At 46.7% G+C, this 25,647-nt stretch overlaps 2 protein-coding genes across 5 annotated transcripts; both read right to left on the reverse strand.

Annotated features, from left to right (window-relative positions):
* Positions 1–9,677: 9,677 nt before the first annotated feature.
* LOC135262270 (ADP-ribosylation factor-like protein 4A) lies at positions 9,678–13,333 on the reverse strand. 2 transcript variants are annotated; one of them, XM_064349261.1, is made up of 2 exons: positions 12,756–13,333; positions 9,678–11,528 (listed from the first exon to the last, which is right to left on the reverse strand). In XM_064349261.1, exon 2 carries the CDS (start codon positions 11,497–11,499, stop codon positions 10,882–10,884), a length of 618 nt encoding a protein of 205 aa, XP_064205331.1. In that variant the 5' UTR covers positions 11,500–11,528; positions 12,756–13,333; the 3' UTR covers positions 9,678–10,881. The 2 variants fall into 2 exon arrangements, with proteins under 2 accessions (XP_064205331.1, XP_064205330.1); XM_064349260.1 differs by having other exon boundaries at positions 9,678–11,643; positions 12,756–13,328.
* A 1,665-nt stretch (positions 13,334–14,998) lies between these two features.
* On the reverse strand, positions 14,999–25,569 carry LOC135262269 (transmembrane protein 106B-like). 3 transcript variants are annotated; one of them, XM_064349258.1, is made up of 10 exons: positions 25,482–25,569; positions 20,521–20,774; positions 20,193–20,256; positions 19,601–19,760; positions 18,810–18,950; positions 18,668–18,717; positions 18,454–18,507; positions 17,188–18,197; positions 17,014–17,051; positions 14,999–16,860 (listed from the first exon to the last, which is right to left on the reverse strand). In XM_064349258.1, the coding sequence occupies exons 2-8, from the start codon at positions 20,708–20,710 to the stop codon at positions 18,059–18,061; spliced, it is 798 nt and encodes a 265-aa protein (XP_064205328.1). In that variant the 5' UTR covers positions 20,711–20,774; positions 25,482–25,569; the 3' UTR covers positions 14,999–16,860; positions 17,014–17,051; positions 17,188–18,058. The 3 variants fall into 3 exon arrangements, with proteins under 3 accessions (XP_064205328.1, XP_064205327.1, XP_064205326.1); XM_064349257.1 differs by lacking the exons at positions 17,014–17,051; positions 25,482–25,569 and adding an exon at positions 22,745–22,940 and having other exon boundaries at positions 14,999–16,840; XM_064349256.1 differs by lacking the exons at positions 17,014–17,051; positions 25,482–25,569 and adding an exon at positions 22,745–22,940.
* Positions 25,570–25,647: the final 78 nt, after the last annotated feature.

Consider the following 25,647-nt stretch of genomic DNA (forward strand, 5'->3'; position numbering starts at 1 on the left):
GCTGACGTTACGGAGTAATAGCCGTGTGCAGAAGGCAGGCCATGTTAGAAAGCACCGTCACCCTCTAACCAACGCAGAAACACAGACACTGGCCTCGTCTACATGAGGTTAGCGATTTCAGCTGAGCTCTATTTTAGTTAAACTGCTTAATCCATTTATTGTTGCCTATGAATATGCATACATTTGGGGAAGGAGACAGGGAGGCATGTCACTCCCAGTATCTTCTTGAATGAATTAGGCCTAATGAATCACTAGAATAGCTAGTATGCTAATGAGACTAGATGGTCCAGCAGTGCATCTCACTCAAAGCAAAGTGAAACCCTGATTGCATCTATTTGTTTATTTACTTATTTTTCTGTTCAGAGGTGATCTGCAACCCTGTCCGTTTGTACTCATCTGTCTTACATAAATAAATAATAAATAGCATTAAGGCTAAAGCTAATAATAAAAATGCTAATAATTTAACATTGAGGCTAAAGGTAATAATAAAAATGCTAATAATAATTAGCATTGAGGTTAATACTAATAAAAATGCTCGTAATAATTAGAATTGAGGCTAATGATAATAATAATGCTAGTAATAATTAGCATTGAGGCTATTGCTAGTAATAATTTTTATTGAGGCTAATGCTAATAATGAATGAAAATACTTATACAATTAGCATTGAGGCTAATGCTAATAATAATGGTAGTAATATTTAGCATTGAGGCTAAGAATAATTGCAAGCTAATGCTAATAATAATATTGGCTTCATTCTCCAGCAGGAGGAACAGGAGCACTGGATATCATACACTGAAGCTGGCTTTGGGTTCACCTTAGATGTGGACAATGCTACATAAGGCACTTTATAGGTAAATGGAATGGTAAATGGACTGCATTTATATAGCGCTTTTATCCAAAGCGCTTTTACAATTGATGCCTCTCATTCACCAGAGCAGTTAGGGGTTAGGTGTCTTGCTCAGGGACACTTCAACACGCCCAGGGCGGGGTCTGAACCGGCAACCCTCCGACTGCTAGACAATCGGTCTTACCTCCTGAGCTATGGCGCCCCCATATAGGCTACAGACAGTATGCTTCATCTGTTATTCTTAAGATCAAGGATGAAACTGTGCTATAAAACAAAGCCTTTGTTCTCACAGGTGATTCTGCGTGATCAAGGTGGATCAGCTTCCTGAAAAACTTGACCGCTAACGTGGCAATTCGCACCCGTCGCCACCCCGTCCCGGACTTTGATGAACTGAAAGAATACTTAACAGCCTGCGTAACCCATCTCTTTCCCCCTGCTCTTCCCCCTGCTCTTCCCTTCTTCTCAAAAGAAAGGAAACCAGCTTTGTTCTCGTACATCACATGGTTTCAGAAAAAAAGCCCAAACCTTTTTTTTTGTGCAGATCGCATGTGGACCAAAGCATTCTGGCTGAAAACAGACTTCCTGCCCCAGCGCACATTCTGCAGAGCCAAACACTCTGAATGTTTCAGAACGGCTCCATGAGCACGGCTAGGCCCAAATATGCCCCATCGTGTTTACACAGAACACGATTCTTATCTTTAACTCCCGCCAATCGCTCAAAAAATGTTTTTTTTTTCTTTTATAATAGTGTTGACTAAAATAAAACAGGACATTTGCTTGAGCCAGAGAGAGGGGGAGAGCGAGAGTGGGGGAGGGGAAGAGTGAAGGGACACTGGCACGCAGGAGAACGCCCGAGACGGTGACGACTTCAGTATGTAAATCAGCGTCTCCACGCTGCGGTAATCACTTGACTGGAAAAACTGCACATATCATGACAACAAAGAACGCTTAAATTAGAAAGAAGACAGATGAGAGAGAGAGAGAGAGAGAGAGAGAGACATGCCCTTCTATTGAAACATCAAAGTCAATTGATTTCATTGAAAGATAAATTCCATTGCAAACCAAGTACAGCACTTGCTCAAGTACTTGATCATGAAGGACGATACGCCTTTTTATAATGACTCAGATGGGCATCTTTAAGTCTTAATAAGTTGTTATTGTGACTGTTAATCATAACCAATTTTACACAGAATTAGTTACTAACTGCCTAAGCGTTTCTAAATGTTCTTGACACATTTCCATAGGCTACTATGAATAGCATGTCCCAGAAGAACCCATTTAAGCTGCTAACTGCTGATATCAGATCTGGAGAAACCCTTCAGCCACTGGATATTTGTTTTCAGGAATAAAAAAAGTTTTCTGTAAAATTAAAAGCCTGCCTTGCAGCCGTTAAATAATGTTAAAAACAGCAAATGTGATGGTTGTGTTTAAACCACTCCAAAAAATAATAAAATACACGCAGGCTGGCTGCTGATCCAAGGGTTGAAAAAAAAAAGATCTTACTGATGTCATTTCCTGTCCCTGAGAGGACAGTGGCAGGGGGAAGCAGGGGGGAAGCTGGGGGGGGGGGAGCGGGGGTAAGGGGGGGACAGGGCGAGGCTGTTTCGCAGGAAACCCAGAGGAGCGGTCTCACACTTATCTCCTTGTTCTCTTCCCCTCCAGACGGCAGCACACCCACCCCGCCTTGCTGTACTGCCAAAAAAAGGGGTGGCAGGGAGGAGGGGGGTCACACATTGAGGCTGCCCCCCCTCCAAGGCTCAACACGCCAGTCCACCCTCTCGGGGGTGGTGCTCAGTCCTTTTTTTAATGATCCCCTGATCAGTTCCAAAAAACCAAGCTGTCAGAACCAGTTACCTTATCATCAGCCTGCAGTGTTTCTTTCAGTGCCTGCGCCAAATAACCGCTAACAGGGCGTTCTGGGGTCTGTCCCAAAGGCGCTCAGCTTCTGGGTCTGTCCAAGAGGCACTGCAGGCTTTGGGGTCTGTCCCAAAGAGTCGCTGACAGGGCGTTCTGGGGTCTGTCCCAAAGAGTCGCTGACAGGGCGTTCTGGGGTCTGTCCCAAAGAGTCGCTGACAGGGCGTTCTGGGGTCTGTCCCAAAGAGTCGCTGACAGGGCGTTCTGGGGTCTGTCCCAAAGAGGCGCTGACAGGGCGTTCTGGGGTCTGTCCCAAAGAGTCGCTGACAGGGCGTTCTGGGGTCTGTCCCAAAGAGTTGCTGACGGCGTTTTGGGTCGTCCAAGGGCACAGGGCGTTCTGGGGTCTGTCCCAAAGAGTCGCTGACAGGGCGTTTGGGGTCTGTCCCAAAGAAGTCGCTGACAGGGCGTTCTGGGGTCTGTCCCAAAGAGTCGCTGACAGGGCGTTCTGGGGTCTGTCCCAGAGTGCGACAGGCGTTTTGGGTCTGTCCCAAAGAGGCGCTGACAGGGCGTTCTGGGGTCTGTCCCAAAGAGGCGCTAACAGGGCGTTCTGGGGTCTGTCCCAAAGAGTCGCTGACAGGGCGTTCTGGGGTCTGTCCCAAAGAGGCGCTGACAGGGCTTTTTGGGGTCTGTCCCAAAGAGGCGCTGACAGGGCTTTTTGGGGTTTGTCCCGAGTCACTGGTTGGCTGAAGAGTCTGCACACCTTGTTTCCCAGGCTTAAACTGGCTTAAACTGGCTGCAGATTGAAAGGAAATGACAAAAACCAGCAGAGACTACAGCCCTCCAGGACTGGAGTTTGAGACCCTGAGTTATTGGGTTAGTAATGAAGCCTGTTAGGTACTTAATACACCATATGTCCAAAAGTATCTGGACACTCCTTGGTCTGGGGTTGTTTCTCATGGTTTGGGCTAGGCCCCTTAGTTCCAGTGAAGGCAAATGTTAATGCAACAGCATACAATCACATTCTAGACGATTCTGTGCTTCCCCAACAATTTGGGGAAGGCCCTTTCCTGTTTCAGCATGACAATACCCCCGGGCACACAGTGAGGTCCATACAGAAATGGTTTTGTTGAGAATGGTGGGGAAGAACTTGACCGGCCTCCACAGAGCACTGACCTCAACCCCATCCTACACCTTTGGGAGCAATAGGAAAGCCAACTGTGAGCCAGGCCTAATTCACCCCGTTGGTCCCGACCTCACTAATGCTCATCTGGCTGAATGGAAGCAATGCCCCAACATCTAATATAAAGCCTTCCCAGGAGAGTGGAGGCTGTTATAGCAACAAAGGGTGGTCCAACTCCATAATAATGCCCATAATTTTGGATGAGATGTTGGATGTCAGGTGTCCACATACTTTTGGCCATGTAGTGTATAGCCAGCACCCCCCCCCCCCGTTTCAGAAGGACTGGGGAGGCCTACTGCTGCAGACTTAATTTCCTGCACAGGGATTAGGACAGCGGTGGGGGGTGGGGGTAAACCTGATCCTCTCTTATTGGCATTCAGGACGGGGAGGGGGTGTTCACTTTGAGAAAACACAGGTGGTATTTGGGTGGGGAATTAAAGTAGCAATGGGTTTATTTGCACAAACACCCCCCTCCAGCCTAAACCATCCTGCTGCTGTCTTTTCTTCTGTGTTTTTGAAAATGGGATTAAGGAGGATTTCCCTCTTCATTTATTTGCTTTTGGCTGTTTTTTTGGGAGGGGGGATAGGGGGTCAGCAGAACCGCGCTCCTTCACCTGCCTTGCACTGTGGGGGTGTGCTGCGGGGGGTTAGGGAACTGGACCTGTATCCAGGAGGTTGCTGGGTCAGTTCTACTCCTGAGAAAAACACTTAACCTGAATAGCTTCAGTAAATATCAGGAGTGTAAAATCCAGGTTCAGAAAGTAAAAGTCTTCCACAGCATTTTGTTCCGATCACATGGATTTGCTCATTAACACAATCCTTTTGCCAAAAGCCAGAACTGATCAGGGAAATCAGTTGGCTGAGTTTATGGATGGAAGAAAAACATGGCACTACTTTTATTTTCTCACCCCTGGACTCCTTCCACCTCTGGTAAATATTAAACTGTATAAAATGGATAGAACTCAAAAAATATAAGCTGCGTAACTGAGACTGCCTTCTGAATGCCTTTATGAAATGTACCTGTTCAGAACCCTGACCTGAGTTCACAGAAGAGCTCTCTACAAAAACAGAGCAAAGAATACACAGAATACAAAGCAAGATATTCAGTGTAAGATCAACTCTGATAGAGTATGTGTTACTCAAAGCACAGGTTGTCTCAGCAGTTTGACTCAGATATAAAGTGTTGAGAGTTCACGTAATACTGCCCAAGAGTGGACTTCAGTTTAGGACATTTGTGATGTAGTCACAGAGGTGCTCACCATTGCCCTAGTGATCGTGACACTGGAGTCAGTTCCGCTGGGCGTCACCAGCGTCGTTACTCGTGCCCGCACTAGACGGGGCGTCCCGTATCTGCAGGGGGGTAAGGGCTGCCCTGCCGGGAGGGGAGTGAGCAGAGTCCAGATTTCTGTGCCCCGTCACATGCTGAGGGCTTTCCTGCTGCCCCCCCGAGGCGGCCATCTTTATCACTCTGCGTAACGCGCTAATCACTGTGACTAACAGCTTTTATGACCGGATGCAGAGCAGTGCGGATGCGTCAGGGAGTGTGTGTGTGTGTGTGTGTGTGTGTGTGTGTGTGTGTGTGTGTGTGTGTGTGTGTGTGTGTGTGTGTGTGTGTGTGTGTGGAGAGTGTGTGTATAAGTCATTAGTATGGTGTGTGTGTGTGTGTGTGTGTGTGTGTGTGTGGAGAGTGTGTGTGTAAGTCATGAGTATGGCGTGTGTGTGTGTGTGGTAGTGTGTGTATAAGTAATGGGTATGGTGTGTGTGTGTATGATGAGGGTAGCCCTGACTCGGCAGAGTTAGTGAGGAAGAGGAAGGGTGTCACACCGAGCTCTGACCTCCACAAACCCCCAGAGAGGTCCAGTATCATCGCAGGGCAGGACAGGAGCGCATTATTAATGTCTCGTGTTCACAGACGTCCCCACAAGTCAGGTGACAGGACTGTGTGTGTGTGTGTTGTGTAAGAATCCAAACCAATTTGACCGGCTGTTGTAAAAACAGTGCATCGCCCTTTATCTTCCCCACTCATATTTAAATTTTAAAAGGGCCTTGGAAACGTCCTGGAACTGTTTGTCCCCACAAGGTTCCTCAGCTCTCCTGCAGTTTAGAGAATATCCAGCACGGCCTCAAGCCGGGTCATTAACACCCCCAAGGGTCACCGATTTTACTGAGTATTCTAGCCACACATCCAACGTATTGAGAAAATGCTGCAGCTCATAAATGAGCCAGATAAAAGGGACTAAAGGGCCAGCACCATCTGAGCTCCTGGGTCCTACCTGTCAATCCATGCGATTTTTACAATAACGTTTTCTGTATATTTTAAATAAACACCCTATGATGAAAAAATACATTAAATCAAGTTTGATGTTTAGTACAACTGCAAGGCATTGCTTCCTGGTGCTAATGACTTGTAGGCTAGGCTAACATTAATTCGTTTGCTGGAATCAATAGTCACTGCATTAGCTTAATTAGCATTTGATATTATTTGGAGCCCTACATCAGTGTGAAACACAGACGGCGCTCCGGCCTTGGCCTACTAAACAGACTTCAAAATGAGCATTAAAAATTCTCTTTGAAATTATAACGGCACTCCGCAGTTTGTGAATACAAATGCAAACAAGCAGGAATGCTGATTAATTTCCTGAACACAACGTTATGATAGAAAAAAAAAACAAAGCTTGTGGAAATGTGCCTCTGCTGACCCTGGGGCCCGTTTATTATTCTAAAAAAATATTTTTTTCTTTTTATACACCTGTATCTTGCTGACCTACATGTGTCACATGACCAAGCCCCGCCCTGCCCTTTGCTCAATAACACTGAGGGGAAATGCCCTGACCTTTGACCTCTCTCGCCACCTCGCTGACTGTTCTGAAATAGGCCAGTCTCAGATCCGAACTCAACGTTCAGCAAACCTCCCCAAAACTAAAAAAAAACATTCACATGCACACCAGGGAAATTAAACACCCATTAAATTTACTGTACTAGTTACCAGTGTGAGATCCATTCAAAATCTGCATGCTTGTACGGGTTCAATAAGCGGAGGATCAGTGAAAGTTTTTTCAGTCATCGTTTTTTTGTGAGCTGGGGAGTAGCTGCTTTGTGCATAGACCACACCCCCCTGAACACAAAACAAAATGAATGCTTCACACACTTGTCTGTACTGCCTTAGAGTATGGTGAAGGAGAGAGGGAGGGCTTGCGCATTTTCCTTAAATATTTCACAAGATTCTCCATTAGCTCTTTCTGCTGAATTATTCAATATGAGCAGGAATGCTACACACCGAATAAGAACACTCATCATACTTTCAAGTTTAGTTTTTTTTTGTAAATCACAGCCAACAGAAATTAAAGCTGTGATGTCACAGCCAAAGGGAATGAGGCCATCTCCTACAGTCTCATCAGCATTCCCAGTCAGAATTCCCAGTCAGCATTCCCTGTCGGGGAAGCTTAGCTGGAGCCAACAGACCAGGCTGAAGCCAGACTGTGACGTATCCACCCACCGAAGCCAAACCGGAAACCACACAATTAATAAAGTGGGCGTTCTGTACACAGAACGCTAAGCTGTACAGTACAGCACAGGGCAGAGTCCAGAGTTTTACAGCGTACGCCTCACAGAGGGAGAGAGAGAGAGAGAGGGAGGGAGAGAATGTGAGGGAGAGAGAGAGGGAGGGAGGGAGAGAATGTGAGGGGAGAGAGAGGGAGGAGGAGAGAGAGAGAGGGAGGGAGAGAATGTGAGGGTGAGAGAGAGAGGGAGGGAGAGAATGTGAGGGAGAGAGACAGAGAGAGGGAGGGAGAGAATGTGAGGGAGAGAGAGAGAGAGAGGGAGGGAGAGAATGTGAGGGAGGGAGAGAATGTGAGGGAGAGAGAAGAGAAGAAGGGAGGAGAGAAGATGTAGGGAGAGAGAGAGAGAAGAGATGGAGGGAGGGAGAGACTGTGAGGAGAAGAGAGAGAGAGGAGGGAGGAAGTGAGGGGAGAGAGAGAGAGAAGAAGAAGAGGGGAGGGAGAACTGAGAGAGAGAGAGAACCACTTCAAAGTGATTCTTAGTTCAAGAACATCAAAGCCAAGAGGCTTAGCAGCTACTGCAAAGGAATTTATAATAAACACACACACACACACACACACTCACACACTCACACACGCACACACACACACACACACACACGCACACGCACGCACAGCACACGCACACCACACGACACCACACACACACACACACGCACACGCACACACACACACGGACACACGCACACACGCGCACACGCACACGCACACCACACACACACACACACGCACACCACACACACACCACACCACAGCGACATACTCAGACCATGCTGCAGCAGCGCAACCCACGGGCAACGAAGCCGAGCGACACACCCAACTGCCTGAAGGGCACTGTAAGCGCGAACAACGCAAACAGTCCAACCACCATACCACACGCACACACACACACACGCCACACACGCACACACACACGCGCACGCACGCACGCACGCACGCACACACACACACGCACACACACACACGCACACGCACCCACGCACACGCACACACGCACACACACACTCACTCACACACACTCACTCGCGCACACACACACACTCTGGCCAGTGCCTTACACAGGGAACACTTTCTGCTTTGAAAGAATGCTTACACACTCCAAGAGGACTATTAACTTGTAAATAAACAGATAAATATTTTCAGACATAAATAAATCTCTATAAAAGCTCAAAGTCAGATGTGAGTGACACACTGAAAGGGTGCACCTGCACAGCTGTCTGTGCTGATCTGTGCAGGGGAGACATAGCTCAGGAGGTAAGCGCGGTTGTCCGGCAGTCGGAGGGTTGCCGGTTCAAACCCCGCCCTGGGCATGTCGAAGTGTCCCTGAGCAAGACACCTAACCCCTAACTGCTCTGGTGAATGAGAGGCATCAATTGTAAAGCGCATTGGATAAAAGCGCTATATAAATGCAGTCCATTTACCATTTTACCATCCATTATCTGGGCTCACCTGCACAGCTGTCTGTGCTGATCTGGGCTCACCTGCACGGCCGTCTGTGCTGAACTGGGCTCACCTGCACGGCCGTCTGTGCTGATCTGGGCTCGTCTGCGCACACTGATCTGGGCTCGTCTGCGCACACTGATCTGGGCTCGTCTGCGCACACTGATCTGGGCTCGTCTGCGCATACTGATCTGGGCTCGTCTGCGCACACTGATCTGGGCTCATCTGCGCACACTGATCTGGGCTCATCTGCGCATACTGATCTGGGCTCGTCTGCGCACACTGATCTGGGCTCGTCTGCGCACACTGATCTGGGCTCATCTGCGCACACTGATCTGGGCTCGTCTGCACACACTGATCTGGGCTCATCTGCACACACTGATCTGGGCTCATCTGCGCATACTGATCTGGGCTCGTCTGCGCACACTGATCTGGGCTCATCTGCGCACACTGCCTGTGGGGAGCACAAACACCCAAGGGGGGGCAGGGACCACAGAGAGACTGTGCTGCAGCAGGGGGGGGACCCTGACGCCTAGAGACTCTTCTGTAGTGGGGGGGGGGGGGGGCGGCACAGAGAGACTGTGACTGTTACTCTCTAGAACATTCACCACATCAAGCCAGGCACAGCCAAACAGGCCTTGTGCTGATAAGTACAATTCATTCAGTGCGTTTTACTGATAAAAACACACACCCATACACCCACTCAAACATACACACCCATGCATGCACTCACACACACACAAACATATGCATATGCTCACACACCTGCACACTCTCACACAGAAGAAACAACTTGCATAAATGTACTCATTTCATTTTATTTAAATGGAGAAAATTTGTCATATAAATATGAACATGTCCTCACCCGCTTCCTGTAACAGCATGTATACATATATAAAACAGCTTCATAAGAAGCAACTTTTTTTATTTTTTATTTCATCATACATTTCATAGAAAATGTGCCCATAAAAAATTCTGAGATCTGAAAAAACAACATTTACAATTAAAGTGCATCTGAGTGTTATTGTTAAACAAGGAAGCACCCGATTGGATAAATATGAACAGAGGGCCCAATCAGAGGACGCTGGACGGTCGGTCAACGGGGACCTGACTTGGGCTTGTGTGCCATTTGCCTTTTCGGCTAATGCTGAAAGATTCACAGTGGGCGGCATTCGCTCCAGCACGGGGAACGCTGAGGGGGCCAAATATTTTAGGCTATTCTTCAGACATTTTAAAGTCCTTTAAAAAAAATCCCCCAAAAAGAGTAAACAGTCAAGCTTATTTTAACGCCGTCCCCCCCTTGTCTCTGTACAAATAGGAGACAGAAGAACCTGACACAGGAGCTGGACTGAGACCAAACACAAGGGCGGAGTTTCTTCCTTGTTACCACCATCCCGAAAGTGTGCACACGTCGTCTGACGTGGGGGAGAGGAGAAGGAGCGAAGTGAAACAGAGACGATGTCCAGCGCCGTCCGGACCTGTCAGTCTGCCCGTTCACCTGGAACGACACACCACCCGACTGCACCGTCCCCTCAAATCTGACGTCTTAGCGCTCAAAACACCACGTCCGCTGGAGAGCGCGGGATTCAGAGTTTTATTTCCTACTCTGCAGAGTTCGGAACACCACTGCCACCCTGGGTGTGTGTTCACACGAGCAAGGTCCAAACTTCAACTTCTCAAAAAAAAAAAAAAAAAAACCCTCCCAACATTGTGGTGCTTTCACAGGAACAGCGACCCCTGCAGTCCTGGAGGGGCCGAGCTCACTGAAGCTCTCCTTCGCTCCACTGCGCTGTCAAAATAAAAGCCCTTCGCTCAACTGTGCTGTCAAAGTAAAAGCACATGAACCAGTCCAACAGGCCCACTGAGGTGGGGGAGGGGGGGTGGAGGTATCAGGCTAGAGAGTGGAGTCTCGATACAGGAGCTTTGTTTTGAAGGCACCGAACGCCAGCCCCTCTCTCTCTCTCTCTCTCTCTCTCTCTCGTCCGTGCGCAGCTCCCCCAGCTCACCTCTTCCTGCGCTGCCGGTGCTGCTGCTGCCGCAGGGCCTGGCGGCGCTTGGCGATCATGGCGTGCAGCCGCTGCAGCCCCTCCCCCAGGCCCTCGCCGATGATGGCGCAGGCGGGCTGCAGGTGCCAGGGCGTGGCGGGGCCCAGCTCGCTCAGCGCCAGCGCCTCCTGGATCTGGGCCGGTGCCAGCGACCCGCGCAGGTCCTGCTTGTTGGCCACCACCAGCACGGGCACGCCGTGGTTCTCCGCCAGCCGCGCCACCTTGTGCAGCTCCGCCCGCGCCTCTTCCAGCCGCTCGGCGTCCACCGAGTCCACCACGAACACCAGGCCGTCCGCCCCGCGCGTGTAGGCCCGCCACAGGGGGCGCAGCTTCTCCTGCCCGCCCACGTCCCACAGGTGGAAGGAGGCGCATCGGCGCGAGCCGTCCAGGGGCAGCCGCACCCTCTCGGCATTGAAGCCCTTGGTGGGCACGGTGTTCAGGAACTCGTTGAAGCGCAGCCGGTAGAGCACCGTGGTCTTCCCGGCACAGTCCAGCCCCAGGATCACGATGTGGAGCGACCGGAACGCCGGAAACAGCGGGAGCAGGGAGCGGGGCTCCGAAAATCCGTTCCCCATCCCGACGGCTGACGGCTTTCCTTCCGCTCCTGAGGGAGTAGCGTTATGGACGTGGTTAAGTGAGGCACACCCCTGTCTTCACCTCAATGAATACTAATGAAGTTCCAGGTGTTTGTTCCCAGAATGACGGCCCACACGAAAACCCTAGCAAAGAAACAAAAAAGACGATATAATCAAAACTGACAACTGAGGGGAAACTACTACAGACAGAGAGCGAGGGAGGAAGCGAGGGAAGGAGGGAGGGACTTTGGATTCTTAAATAAACAACCTTTCATCAGCTGCTTTCATTAGCAACAACAAGAAAAGTAGGAACCTCGCGCACGCAATCTCAGAATTACTGTTTGAACCACGATTACTGTTAATTTATCAGATGGACCCCGCCCCATCCTCATTATCATATCAAAGAAACACAACTTCAGGCCAGCGGGTCGTCTGTCGGGCCGCCGGCGATTGTCGGCATCTCGGCGCTTTTGAACAGCGGGACGAGCAAAGCCACCTTTTTCATGCAGCGAATGCAGCGGGCTTCATAGGCTAATTTCTGGTCGGCATCCGCAACGTACAACCGAAACATTCAAAGAGGTACTGCGACTATTTCAGCATCGTTATTACTGCCCTTATCGTTATTATCGACTATACATGCGAGACCACAGGCGCCAGAGGCAGCGTCTACTTCACTCAAGAGCGTCAGGTGATAGCGCACTTTGCGCAAATCCCATCATATCCGCATTATCCGAACACACTGTCAGTCTATTCAGGCCCTGGTCTATGAAAGACAGATACAGACCAATGGACCTGCGCAGTCAACGGTCTGAACTGATGCATGAGAGTAAACATCAATCATAAATATTAACGCCCGTGTTGCAGGCCAGCGAGCTGAAGCTTAGTCTGTCGGTGGACAAATCATCCGCTGGATAAAACGTAAAAGAAATTGACATGTTGAAAGACATCCAACATAGTATCATTCATATAAATACAAGACACGCTCTAAGCTACACCGTTGGCTAGCTAGTTCGGTACAAAAGTACTTGCCGTGGAATACCTTTAATAATATGCTGATAATATTTTTAAAAAACAATTTCGCCATTATTGCATCTCCCACGTGAAGCGTTTGACAAGCAGTTAGCGACACAGAAACATTTTAATTGCATCGATATTCGTAGCCTAATATTGCTTGGGATCCAGTAACTGGTTGAACTGCAGTTTGAGAGCAGTGGGACAAAAAAAAAATCTACGAAATATTCAAGAATAGAACTTACCACAGATTTAAACAAGACCTACTAAGCTTGCTTTGGACAGCAGAAAATCACGTTATAGCGCCGAAGCAAAGTATCCGTTTTCCACCAGAACCCTGTCCACCCCGTCGACCCTCTTAGTCAGGTACTCCAACCGCACTGACTCCAAAAGCAGTTCAACTCTCCTGGTTACTCTCGCGCAATTAGATCAACCCAACTGCAGAGGGCGATGATTGGTTGGATCCCCAATCGTGGCTAGCTGATTGGTCTATTCCACGCCTGTCATGTAGCACGGGCTGTCCACGACACACACCCACCTGTCCCTGTCACGTAATTTACCTGCAGCCCTCAGTTGGAAACAGAAAACTTTTGCGCAAGAAACGATCCGGCAGCACGAGTCTGTCCGACGAGGTAACAGAGGAAAACATTTTTGACCATGTCACTGTTAACGATTAGTCTAGTCCAAGCCGATGAGATGTCCACAACTGGATAAGTCGACCAGTTAAATTAAAATGCACACACATCCTGAACTCATACTTAAACGAATTCCCTACATATTTAATTGCCAAATGCTTCCTAATGCACGTGGGTAAACTTCTACCAACATTTTCGTCACATTTGTGACAACACACATCTGAATGTTCATAAGGCTATTGTACTATGCTACGTAGCTACGTCTAGTGAACGAGGAAGGTACTAATTAAGACCATACGAATAGAGCACAATAGTGAACTAATAAATTTAGCATATCTTATGTCATACTAATCTTTAAACAGGACTGGATGCGAGTGCTCATTTCGGTCTCCATTGATACTCGAGCGTCGACTCCACTACAAATAATTCGTGTTATTTCATAGTAACTTGTGTACCGTATCACACAACACTGGGACTGATCTAGCCGAACAAAACAGCTGACAGACGATTTTGACAGAGGTCATTGTTTAAGACGGTTGAGACCTGTACCCTAATACACGTCTGACTCGATTCATTTTGTTTCATGAAATCACAAGTTTTCTGGGGCGTGCGAATAAAAAAATTAAAAAAACACACAAACACAAGATTAACAACCCACTACGTTGCACTGCTTGTAAAAAGTATCAAATGTATTATCGTTTAAACCCATTTTCTAAATCTATTTAAAGTCTAAACTCCTAAAAAAAACACGGAACAGGATGCATTCTAAAATGCAGTCGAAAGGACAGCTAGATCTGTTGGGAGTTTTAGTTACCGCAATGACGACACTTTGTGGCCAAATATCAGCAGTGCAGAAACAGGCGGGCCACCGTTGGAATTCAGGTGGCCTTTCGATATTTAACGACATGCAGCAGACCTTCCTTGTGTTCTACTCGCGCTTCCTTTCATTGTGTGGAATTCGCCAAATAAAAGGATTTTAAACCGGTCTTCTACAAGTAATGCGTTTCCAGTTCCAAATTAAAACGTAAGCCTATGTCTAGCCTAGCCTACCAAAGCCATCTCAAAGAGTCTGATTACACAAACTCACGCAGCTGACAAAAGAGGCGACAGATCTCGTCGTAGCCGCACGCTCGGACGCTGTTCTACCTTCTACCTCGCAAACATGAGTTTTAAATGGACAAAACGACAGTAGAGCTTATTGGTATTCAAACACACAATGTGGTGATTTGTAAAGTTCCGCGTTTCAAAGATTAATGACGGAAAGAAAAAGAAAACAAGGCAACAGAAGTGTGCTACTTTTTACAGACCGGAAATGGAAAAGAAAACACGAATTTTAAGAATCCAATTGTCCATCAGTCCGTAACATACATCTGGAAAAGTAATGGCCAAATTTGCATGAAATTTGCTGCGCACATTTCTGTTCCCAAGAGGAAAAAATTTGTTGAATTTGGTGACACTTTGACCTCTCCTCTAGCGCCACCATCAGGCCAAACATCTAAAAAAGTCATGATTGGTTTGTAAAGACATTACCTCGGCACATTCATACAAGGAGAGATTGTTGTGACTGATTGTTGTGGAGATCTGCAGTACAAATCCAATGCATGAATTCTTTCTAAAATATGCTCCACAGGAAAGTCCAAACAGGTTTGCTCTGCAAAAATAAAGCCATGTCATTTAACAGTGGAACTAACACTTCTTATATTAAACAAGGGAACATGTACACTATAGAAGGCACTGCCCTTTACTGTTACTGGTACAAATATCAAATGTGATGCGTAGATACAGTGATAAGTCTACAGACAAACAAACATCAACATAAAATGGTTAGTTCACAAGAAACACTGCAGGCGTACTTAATCCTTAAATGACTTTATTGCATTTTTAACCCACAGCAAAACTGAAATGTTCAGAAGACAAAAAGGTTTCATACTGATCGATGTGACCACAACATGATGAGCGCAAGTCTCCAGCTTAACTAGGAAACTGTACTTGTCACCCCTTCATAATGATGCGAGTGCAAGTCCGCACACGATGCGTCGGGCACGTGCAAACCAGGAACGAATTCATACCCGGCTTTTCCACCGGAGCGATAATCCAGCTCGAAGCTCAGTGCTTCCGATGGACCACAACCGTGCTGGAACACGTGCCAAAAAATGGAAAAAGACATACCAACAACTAAACCTGTACAAAATGTATGCTCAAGTTTCAAACATTGTTAATCAAAATGATTTGTGGATTTAATCACAGGGATTACATCCCATAACAAAGTATTAATCCCCGTAAAAGTGTAACCTCATATTTACAATGAAACAAACCAAGGTGTCCATACATGTATAGGCTATACATATGTTCCTAAAACCTACGACACCAAACAAACACATGGATTTATCAACTTTCTTCTTCAGAAACATGTTCTTGCAAATTTCTTTTAAAAATGTCTATTTAAAAACAATGTTAGGATGCCCAAATCCCTTCTAAGAAAGCACATAGCTAAAGATGTAGCGTTAAATTCAGCTGTTTTGCTGATTTGCTGTTAAAAGATGAAATAAATTCTGCTTAAACAAACCTTACATGATGTATGTGCCAAATTACAGTAATTACAAAGGGACTGCCAATCAAAACTAGCCTTTTGGCTAACTCGGGTACATTTACATTTGTTTAAATGTTGATTAATGTACATTGTCCCTTTTCAAATAAAGAAATAAATTAAATTAAAATTCAAGAGATGAAATGTCTCGTCTGAATTTGATTCAGGACCTAAATTCGAGAGGGTCGCGTTGTCTGAATTACCCGTACCAATCACAATTCTGAATTCACAGAAACTGCACCTGCCAAAAACAGTCACAAGGGGGCGGTCATAGCGCATGTACTCAAAATTTCCAACAGGTCTCACTCGCGGTAAATAGCGCGTCCACTATGAAAGCGACTAACACCGGTGCTAAACGCTTTTATAATGGATGCGTGAACAATTTAATTTCCGAATTTTACAAAGGTGATAGCTTGTTTTTTTTTGCATACCATAAAATAGTGTTACAGAGGTGAACGGTTCTGTGCAAACAGACAAGAGGAACTGGGCTCAGTAACTGTGAAGTGGGAAAGTGCTTCCTTACCACAGCACTCAACAGGAAATAAGAACGTCCCATTTGAGCCGCTGTTACGCTTAGCCAACTCCACAAGGTAGAGTGCGCAGTGTTCCCAGAATCCCAAGCTTATCCAAAACAGAGGACCCGCACCCCCTACAGGTCACTCCCTGTGTCGGGGGGGGGGGGGGGGGGGGGCAGGACAGGCGTGTCCTCAGATTCCACTCAGAAACCAGAGAGCATCTCTACCAATCACAGAGCTTGCATTAAATAAGGGACGACAACACAGAAGATATCCCTTAATTACCATGGCGCCTGTATTAGCAGCATAGTGTAAGGAACTGCGCTTGTGAAGTTAAGGTTGTGGGTTTGAATCCCAGCTGGGCCACTGCTGTTTCACCCTTGCTTAAGGGACTTTACTTCAATGTACAAATAAACTGCCTAGAATGTAATCTATGGGGGCTGCTGGATGGCTTGTTCGGTTAAGGATTGCATCACCCAGGGTACGGGGGGGTTCAGTCAGTTAGGGATCCACGTTCACCGCCATTCAGCGACCACGGCTGGTCTATCGGGCGCCCGCGGACTGTACGCGAAAGCCACGTATGAAGACTCAGACTCGGGACTCAGACTCGGGACTCAGACTCGGGACTCAGACTCGGGGCTCAGACTCGGGCTCGGGACTCAGACTCGGGGCTCAGACTCGGGGCTCAGACTCGGGGCTCAGACTCGGGGCTCAGACTCGAGTCGGGACTGGGCTCAGACTCGGGGCTCAGACTCGGGGCTCAGACTCGGGGCTCGGGACTCGGTCTCAGACTCGGGACTGGGGCTCAGACTCGGGACTGGGGCTCAGACTCGGGACTGGGGCTCAGACTCGGGGCTCAGACTCGGGGCTCAGACTCGGGGCTCAGACTCGGGGCTCAGACTCGGGGCTCAGACTCGGGGCTCAGACTCGGGGCTCAGACTCGGGGCTCAGACTCGGGACTCTGACGAGTTTCTTGCATGAATGCGGCTGTGGTTCCACTCCAAATTGGGGAGGGAACTGGAGATACTTGGCCCCATGAATAAGAGCATCTGCCAAATGCAAAATTGACACCCAAATCAGCTTTTACCAATGTACTCTGTGATTGGCAGAGGACCCGTCTCGTTTCTGTGACAACACACTGCTCTGGGCCCCATCGTATCGCCCCTGGGGTGAGGTAATGAAATGGTTGTCATGGTAGCCACCATAAGCTTTAAACTGAATTGAGAACCTCGGAAAAAAAAGAAGAAAAAAGCAAATGGTTTTTGAATGCTTAAACAACCATCTGAAATAAGACAGACAACTTCACAAGCACCAGTTAAAACGCAACACCACAAGATAATTTTACTTTGATTTTGTTAAAACAGAAAAAAGAATAACTCTATATACAGACACCATTGAAAGTGGTTTCGTCAGTGTTTCTGAGAGGTTAGTGAACCGGAACTGAGAGACCATCTCCTGTAGCTTACTGCTGCTCATCTAAAGTGCGTATTTCACTAAATATTTTTCCCTTTAAAAATCCCCTTCCGAAATACCACTGAGACTCCAGAGGAATGGGGGGGTAATCTCGCCCACCCGAACCCAAGCTCGCTCACCAGGCATGGCTGCCCCCCCAGACGCTCATCTTCAACCAGCCACGCGTTGGCACCACAGCTGTACGGCATCTAAAAACAGCAGGAGATCACTTGTCATCGTCGCTTTTTCTCGTTGTAAAGATGAAGACGGTGGAACCTTCCGGAAGAAGAGCCCGGGCAGGACCGGAGACTGAGGGGGGCTCGCTGCGGCCGCGCGGGAGGGCGGAGGGGGCGGGGCTGTTATTCGGGGTGTGCGATGACGCTGGACGTCTGGGCATGCCCGTGCAAGGAGGTGGTGTTCCCACCGCAGTCCACGTACTGGTACATCTCCTGGGAAACCTGCTCCGCGTGGCCAAAGTACGCCGTGGTAACAGTCACCCTGGAGACGAGGGCGGAGACACACACACAGAGCGGCTTTCATTTTTCACAGCAGCCAAATCGGCCCGTGGAAGAACCGCTGGCTGCGTTACGCACAGTGCTTTGGGAACTCAACTGAGAAGCACTTCCTAAAATAAATACATAAACAAAAAAAAATATGCATGAGCCCTAACCCAAGCCCACCCCCCTCCAAGATAAATGTTAAAAGAAGACCACGCAGCGCTGAGTTGGTACAGACCGGGGAACGGAATACTCACTGCATCATCACCACGATGTTGTGCACCTTAATGGTCTGCAGAGTGCAGTAGTCACTGGAAGAGAGAAAGAACACGATGGCTGGCTGCCTTCGGGGACTGACAGTTCACTGGACGAAAACAACGAGGAAGCACACAGAACTCGGTCGTGATTGGCTGGTGCACTTTTGGACTCAAAGGGTGATTGAATGAAATGGAAACACAGTAAGATACTCACTACATGTAGCTCATCTCATCAGCGATGACGGTGGGAACCATGTAGTCGATCTGCGAGAGACAGAAACACAGAAAGAGCGTTAAAACATGCATCCCGGAGGAGTGTCCGTCACTCGGGTTGCTCGGCGACCGGCTCCACCGACCTGCTGCATGTCCAGAGGGCGGATGGTAGTGACGTTGCTGACGCGGGACTTCCCGATCACCGTCTTGGCGAACTGCACCTGCGCCGTGATGTTGGCCACCTCCACAGAGTAGTAGTTGTTGTTGGTGATGTTCAGAGTGTTCTAGAAACAGGAGGAACAGAAACACATTTAGAAACATATTAACATTTAGCAGCTAACTAACATTTAGCAGCTAACTAACATTTAGCAGCTAACTAACATTTAGCAGCTAACTAACATTTAGCAGCTAACTAACATTTAGCAGCTAACTAACATTTAGCAGCTTACTAACATTTAGCAGCTTACTAACATTTAGCAGCTAACTAACATTTAGAAACTTACAAACATTTACCAACTTACTAACATCATCCAAAGAAAGCCCAAAAACATGCAGGTTAGGTTTCATGGGGGGGGGGGGGAGGGGCATTGACAGAGCACTGCTGTGAAAGAGCATGTGTGCTCGATCAACCTACCCTGCATAAATAAAAGTTATTAATAATAATATTAATAGTAATAATAAATTACATTTACAAGCTAAAACAAAACTGCTTTGGATAAGTTTTTCTTTTTTGGAGAGTGTGTCCAGTTCAAATATTTGTTTATTAGGCTGATTATGAATGATTCATGATTATACAATACTGAAAAAGAGGTGCCAGACTCAAACGGGCTTTTCACCTGGATACAAAAAAAACTAAATGGTGCCTGCTTTTCCACCACGCCCGCTGGCCAAACACAGAGACGCAGCGGGGAGCGGGGGAGGGGGAGGAGATCACCGTGACGTTGAGGAAGACGATCCTCTTGTCCTGGTCGTAGGTGACGAAGACGGTCTTGACGCCCACGTAGGAGACGTCGATGGAGCGAGGGAAGAGGAAGAAGACGGCAAGGCCGGACAGGAGGAGGCAGACGGCCACGGACGCCGTGACGTACAGCTTTCTGCAGACCAATCAGCACCAACATCAGGCACGCATTACGCAATAAACTAGACATGCTACCAAACGTTGATGTTTTCATTGCTGATGTGATCAGTTGATTTCGAGTCACTGAAACCGACAAGAATGTTTATTTGTAGAAGTACAAAAAAATCTGGGATGGGTTAAGAACACCACCTTGCATTTATTTAGCGGTGCTCTGTATCAATTCCTCGTCATTCTTAAATCAATGACGAGAAATGAACATTATGACATGTAAGCCCTTAACAATACTGTTGCACAGCAACCTTGCGTTTCCTAGATACTTTGTGTCTGTAGTCCCCTCTTCCCCAAAAACAGCTGGGGCAATGATACTCTGAGATCAGAGGAACTCGCACACGGCTGAAAGGATGTCCCTCTGAGCGTTGCTGGAAGGGCAGGGAAGTGTTATACTCACGTTCTCCGGGGCCGCAGCCGCTGGTCACTGTAGGGGATCAGAGCAACCAGCTGGTTCTCCTGGCCTAAGGGGACAGTATGTTAGGGTCAATAAACCTCCTCAAAATTTAGGGGTTCCCCAAAGAATGGCTTCTCCAAAGACCACTTATTTTCTTCTTTATTTTAAAGAATCCCTCCCATTCCTTTCCTCCCAGGTCCAGGCCCCTCACCTCACCCCGCCCCCTCGCCCCACGAGATTCAGCCAGTACCCCACGCTGTCCCCTCACCACCTCACCCTGCCCCCTCATCTCGCCCTGGCCCCCACCCCCACCCCCACCCGCCCCCTTTACCCCGTGGGATCCGGCCGGTGCCCTGGCAGGTGGGGCAGGTGACGCTGTCTCGGCCAGTGAACTCCACGTAAGGGAACTGGGACACGTCCTTGCTGTCCTCGCCGTGGACGTCGCTGTACTCCGGCGCGGACGTCAGGTCCGCCTGGCTGTCGTCCTTGCCTCTCGGCGGCTGGGAGAAGGCCTTCCCCATGGTAACGGCTGCCCCGGGCAACAGGAGACGCAGCAGGGACAGGTGAGCTCGTGTACCTGTGCGGCTGAGGTGCAGCGGGATGCAGGGAAGGAGAACAGGGCGTTTGTAAACAGGTGGGTTCAGGTTCTCCTTCCTTGTCCAGGGACTCAGGTGCTCAAGCAGTGATGGAGAATGAAAAGCCCCTTAAACCAACAAGGACACACAGTGCCAAAACCAGTTTCTCCACGTTTCTACAGTACGGCACAGAAAGGGAACTAATTCCAGGATTGTCGTGAGTTTGGGCCAGGTAAATAACGGTGTGCCGGTGATGAAAGGTGCGGTAGCCAGCAGCGCGCTGGCACGCTCTTTTCACCTGCCAGGTAAATTACCTGGACCCAGGTACTTTTAATTCACCGAGCCAAATCCAAATTCATGAGCTGCCATCACTGGGTTCTGATCGGCGCCAGCTGAGTTCACCGGACCGGTGGACCTTCATAAAACAGAAGGCACAAGTGACACCGGGCTAATCTTATCAAATGAGCGGAGAGAAGGGTCAAGGATCCAGGTCCGTCATCATCACCCAAAAAACTGAACTAAACCACACTGCTTCTGGTCAGCACTGGGTGATCTCTACAGCCTTTGCAGATACACGAGACTAACAACAGTATCCAAGTCATATATCCAAGCCTGTTCGCACCAAGCACAATTAGATTAAAACCCCTACATCGGTTCCAGAAGAATATAACTAGCCAAAGGTCCGCCAACAGCAGCAAACCGCCACAATTACCAAATGTGATTGACAAAGACAGGTCTGGACTTCTGCAACTTCTTACTGCAGCGATATTCTGCCAACAGTCAGCAGGTTTAGCTGTACAAGCAGTCCTGATTTCAATAAATCAAGTGCACGTTCTGCACGCCCAGGACTGTGAACTAAGTACTCTGACATTGAAAGTTTAATCTCGTGATACAAAAAAGCGCAAATCGATGGCTGTCAACTGACGACCCAATCGCTCGTAAAAACTGGTATTTATTCACTGCTGATTCACTGGGTGGAATCGATGCAATCCAACATAAAGATATGCTCATTTAGACTTCAAGTTAATGTTATATTTATATATATGTATAACGCGACAACGCTACTAGCAGAATGCTTTGCCCATATTTAGAGAAAAAAGCACCACACTTTTATCGTGGACCGACGTTAACATAGCACACCTGAATTATCATAGCGACAGCTAGAAGTCATGTGTGTACATGGGGGTCGTTCTAGTCCTTTGTTTTCGTGCCGAGATTGCATAACACACACACATGACGGGAACAGCGTGTACTGTAGCTGGTCAGCTAGCCAGCCAGCCATTTTAGCTTGGGTAACGTACACACATGCACGAACAAATAATTCCGTTTCAAGCCAGCATTCGGACGTTTATTCACCTCTTTAAATTTCAGATCCAAGTAGGACGTTCAATGTTCACGACAACAAAACATTGCAATTTTAGCTAGCTTGCAGAAAATGAATACATATCTAGACCAATTAACCTAGATACACTGACCTCCGTAAATTGATTATGTTACGAAATGGCACAATTACCCTAACTAATTACAGCACAAAGTGAAGAAACTGACTTCTATTTTATTTGAGCAACATCCATCTTAATTTCAGCAGCAGGTAGCTAAACTGGTTTGGCTAGCAAAGGAACGCGACAGCAATGTGTATGAGCAATTATTAAATGGAGGTTAGATCACAACACTATTTACGCGAAAGGAGCTTACTAGTCAGTCAACTGTCGAAATTTATGAAAATAAGACCACCTTAACATAGTACGATGACAAAATATTTGAAAGTGCACAGAATTAGATAATACAGCTCGTTATTGATGTTGCAATGCAACTGAAAAGCTAGCTCTGGGGTAGCTAGGCTGACTTCATAGCTGGACGTTAGGCGTGACAGGCCTTTCCTGCAACACAACAGCGAATAACCCCGTCGTGTCTCGGTGACATTTTTATAGATACATAATTGAACAGATTTTTTGCGTGGCTTAGTGGCGTACAACTTACCTTTTTATAAAACAGTATCGTTGATCACAGCCCTCCTAACAAAATGTGGTTGTGGCGACGTACTGTTAACGTCCTCTATAAGGTATGCACTGACGTCACTTTCCCACCGGAACACGCCCCCTCAATCGGGACTGAGTGGCAAAACATGCCGCGACATGGCTGTCTTTAGTAGAGGAAACTGCAAAACCGGGAGTAAAACAAACGATTATCTGCTAAAATTAAAGGCAGTTGGACTCGACAGTGATCCTTACAACTTACCAAAGAACCAGTGGTCCATGGACATTCAACAAGAAATCGGATCTTTTTACAGACTGCCGAAAGCTAAAGAAAAGAGAAGCAAATTCATCGCTGCTATTGGCACAAACAACTCGAATACAGGCACCAAAACGTGGATTTGCGGTTATTTTGTGTCAGGTATGCTGGATTTTTGGGTAAAATCATACTTTAGTATTAGCTAGCCAAGCATATAAATTATCTAACCATCCCCCTTTGTTTGTAGAACACAAGGCTCATCATGGATGTTTTTTAATAAATGCTGACAAAAACTTCAGTTACACAGAATATAAATGAAAGATGCTAAATATTTAATTGATGAGTAGTCAATACAGTAGCCTACATAACTTAAGGCATGATTTTACCCAAAAATCCAACATACCTTACACAAAATGACAAACGCAAATCCACGTTTCGGTGCCTGGATTCCAGTTGTTTCTGCGAATTGCAGCAATCCATTTGCTTCTCTTTTCTTTAGCTTTCGGCAGTCTGTAAAAAAGATAGCTCCGATTTCTTGTTGAATCTATTTGTACAGTCAATCGCACAACAGCTCTTTCCCATTTTAGGTGTGTTTTTTGTGTTTTCACGGCATTCAAGCTGAATGCTAACGCTGCCACTGATAGTCTTTCTGCCACTCAGTGGGTGTAACCGCAGTGACTTCCACTTACTGTGACGTCATGTGCATACCCTCTATTGGTCTCGTAACATCAGCTTTACGTATCAAATTACGTAGTATTAACATAAAAACGTAAGACCAGCGCCCCGTCGCTGCGACGTCGCAAAACAACGTTGTGGATACGTAACAATTACGTCCTTACAACTTTACGTTTGACAATGTAATAGAATAACCTTACCCCGACGTTGTGATTACGTCGCCAGGCAGTCATCCCTAGATTTACGTCGCTGACACGTTGTTTAAACTTATTTATTACGTTATTTACCTTTCCACGACATTGCTGATTGGTCACTTACTTACTAAATCCTAACCATACATTTAGATTTTGTGTATTAAAAAAAGGTATATCATGGTGTTGTAATTTTGATCTCCATTCTATCCTACCAATGAAATGCCATTGCTTCTGTAATTTAGATCTTCAAAATTTATTTTCAGTGCAGCAATAAAAAATGTACACATATCAAGCCAAAATAGAATATAACTCCTTTATTGTCATTGTATAGAATACCATTGAGATCAGGTTCAAGTTACAACTCTAGGTAGGCAATATGTGCTGCAGCAAGCATAATTATGGTACAGAAGATGAGACAAACATACAAAACTAGATACAAAAACAACATAAAAAGGGTGACTTGCACTAGTGCAATGTCCATAGCAGGTCCCCCAAAGCTAGTATAATATACAGTACCTCCTCATCACCATAATCACTTCCACCACCATCATAAGCATCAACTGCAGCATATTGACAGAATATCATGACTACCTCCTCCCTAGTATTTTTCTGATAAAATGATGGCATTACCATCATTACAATTTCTTGACATGTCAACAGATTAAGTGCACAAGAACTAAATTAAAACACCCAAAACTGCTTGTCAATAAAATATACATTGTCTTGCATTGTTGTAGTTTCAGGACAGTAATAACCATAGACCAATGATTTCAACATATCAGTGTTGAGTATTTTTGTCTTTTTCAAGCGGCGAATTACATTTCAGTTAGGATCCCCCACATATTAAAGCAGGATGTCTGCAGGCATTAGCAAGTTAAATGTAAGGCTTTTTAGACATTTTAAGTGCTTCTTAGAATAACAGTTTGCCACACAAGTAAGCACAGGCAAGTGGTACTCTTAGCTCAATGCTAGCTTGAAAAGGCTTGCTAGCTCCAGTTTGTCAAACACCAAAAACCAAATGAAGACCACACAACTATTTTATATCATATTTATGATGCATATTTTAACCAACATGTTGAGATCTCATTTGGACGTGGACAAGGTGAATTACAGCTTTCAAAAGAGCGCCACATACGTCAACTTTCAAAAGAGGCGCTGGCAACAATGCTAGCTAAAAGGACATGAACAAAGGTGCTTTACGGACCGCCGTTTATACATGTTGAACTAGCTCAATTGTTAGCTAACTAAACAGGTCATCACCGAGATCAGCTAGGTAATGTTAGCTGGTCTTACATTACATTTGCATTAGCATTAAATACTCAAACTAGCAAATATGCTGTCTAACAGAACACTAACTCAAATTAGTCCCAGAACAGACGCCAGGTCTGAACATCACCATTTCACCAGCTAACTTAAAGCATTAGCAACATTCAGCTAGAACGGCAAACATGCATGGTGAAAGAAGGACTCCAACATTACATTGCAAATACCACTAACTGAAAAGGTCTGCAATACAATCAGTTCTTCTTCTTGTTATCTTTTTACGGCGGTTGGCATCCAGTATTGTCGCATTAATACATGCAGCTAAAAATATAAAGGCATAATGAAACGCTTACCTGCTCTTGAACGCTGTCAAACCCAGATTTTCCCACGGAGAATTTGAAACCACAGCGACCTTCTTCCAAGAGCACGTCACAGCAATATGCGCATGTGATTGGATATAACGTCTTCTTCTTCTTGTTTTACAGCGGGTGGTATACAGCTTATTGGTGAATTACCGCC

The sequence above is a fragment of the Anguilla rostrata genome, chromosome 8 (genome assembly GCF_018555375.3).
Source record: "Anguilla rostrata isolate EN2019 chromosome 8, ASM1855537v3, whole genome shotgun sequence".
NCBI lineage: Eukaryota > Metazoa > Chordata > Actinopteri > Anguilliformes > Anguillidae > Anguilla > Anguilla rostrata.

What these genes read in the sequence shown, in the direction of transcription:
- LOC135262270 (XM_064349261.1), bottom strand. Translation starts at nt 11,499, where the DNA reads ATGGGGAACGGATTTTCGGAGCCCCGCTCCCTGCTCCCGCTGTTTCCG.
- LOC135262269 (XM_064349258.1), bottom strand. Translation starts at nt 20,710, where the DNA reads ATGGGGAAGGCCTTCTCCCAGCCGCCGAGAGGCAAGGACGACAGCCAG. An exon ending in GATGAGATGAGCTACATGTA is followed by an intron (nt 18,508 to 18,667) that starts GTGAGTATCTTA and finishes TCTCTCTTCCAG; the next exon opens with TGACTACTGCACTCTGCAGA. An exon ending in AACATCGTGGTGATGATGCA is followed by an intron (nt 18,198 to 18,453) that starts GTGAGTATTCCG and finishes CCTCGTCTCCAG; the next exon opens with GGTGACTGTTACCACGGCGT.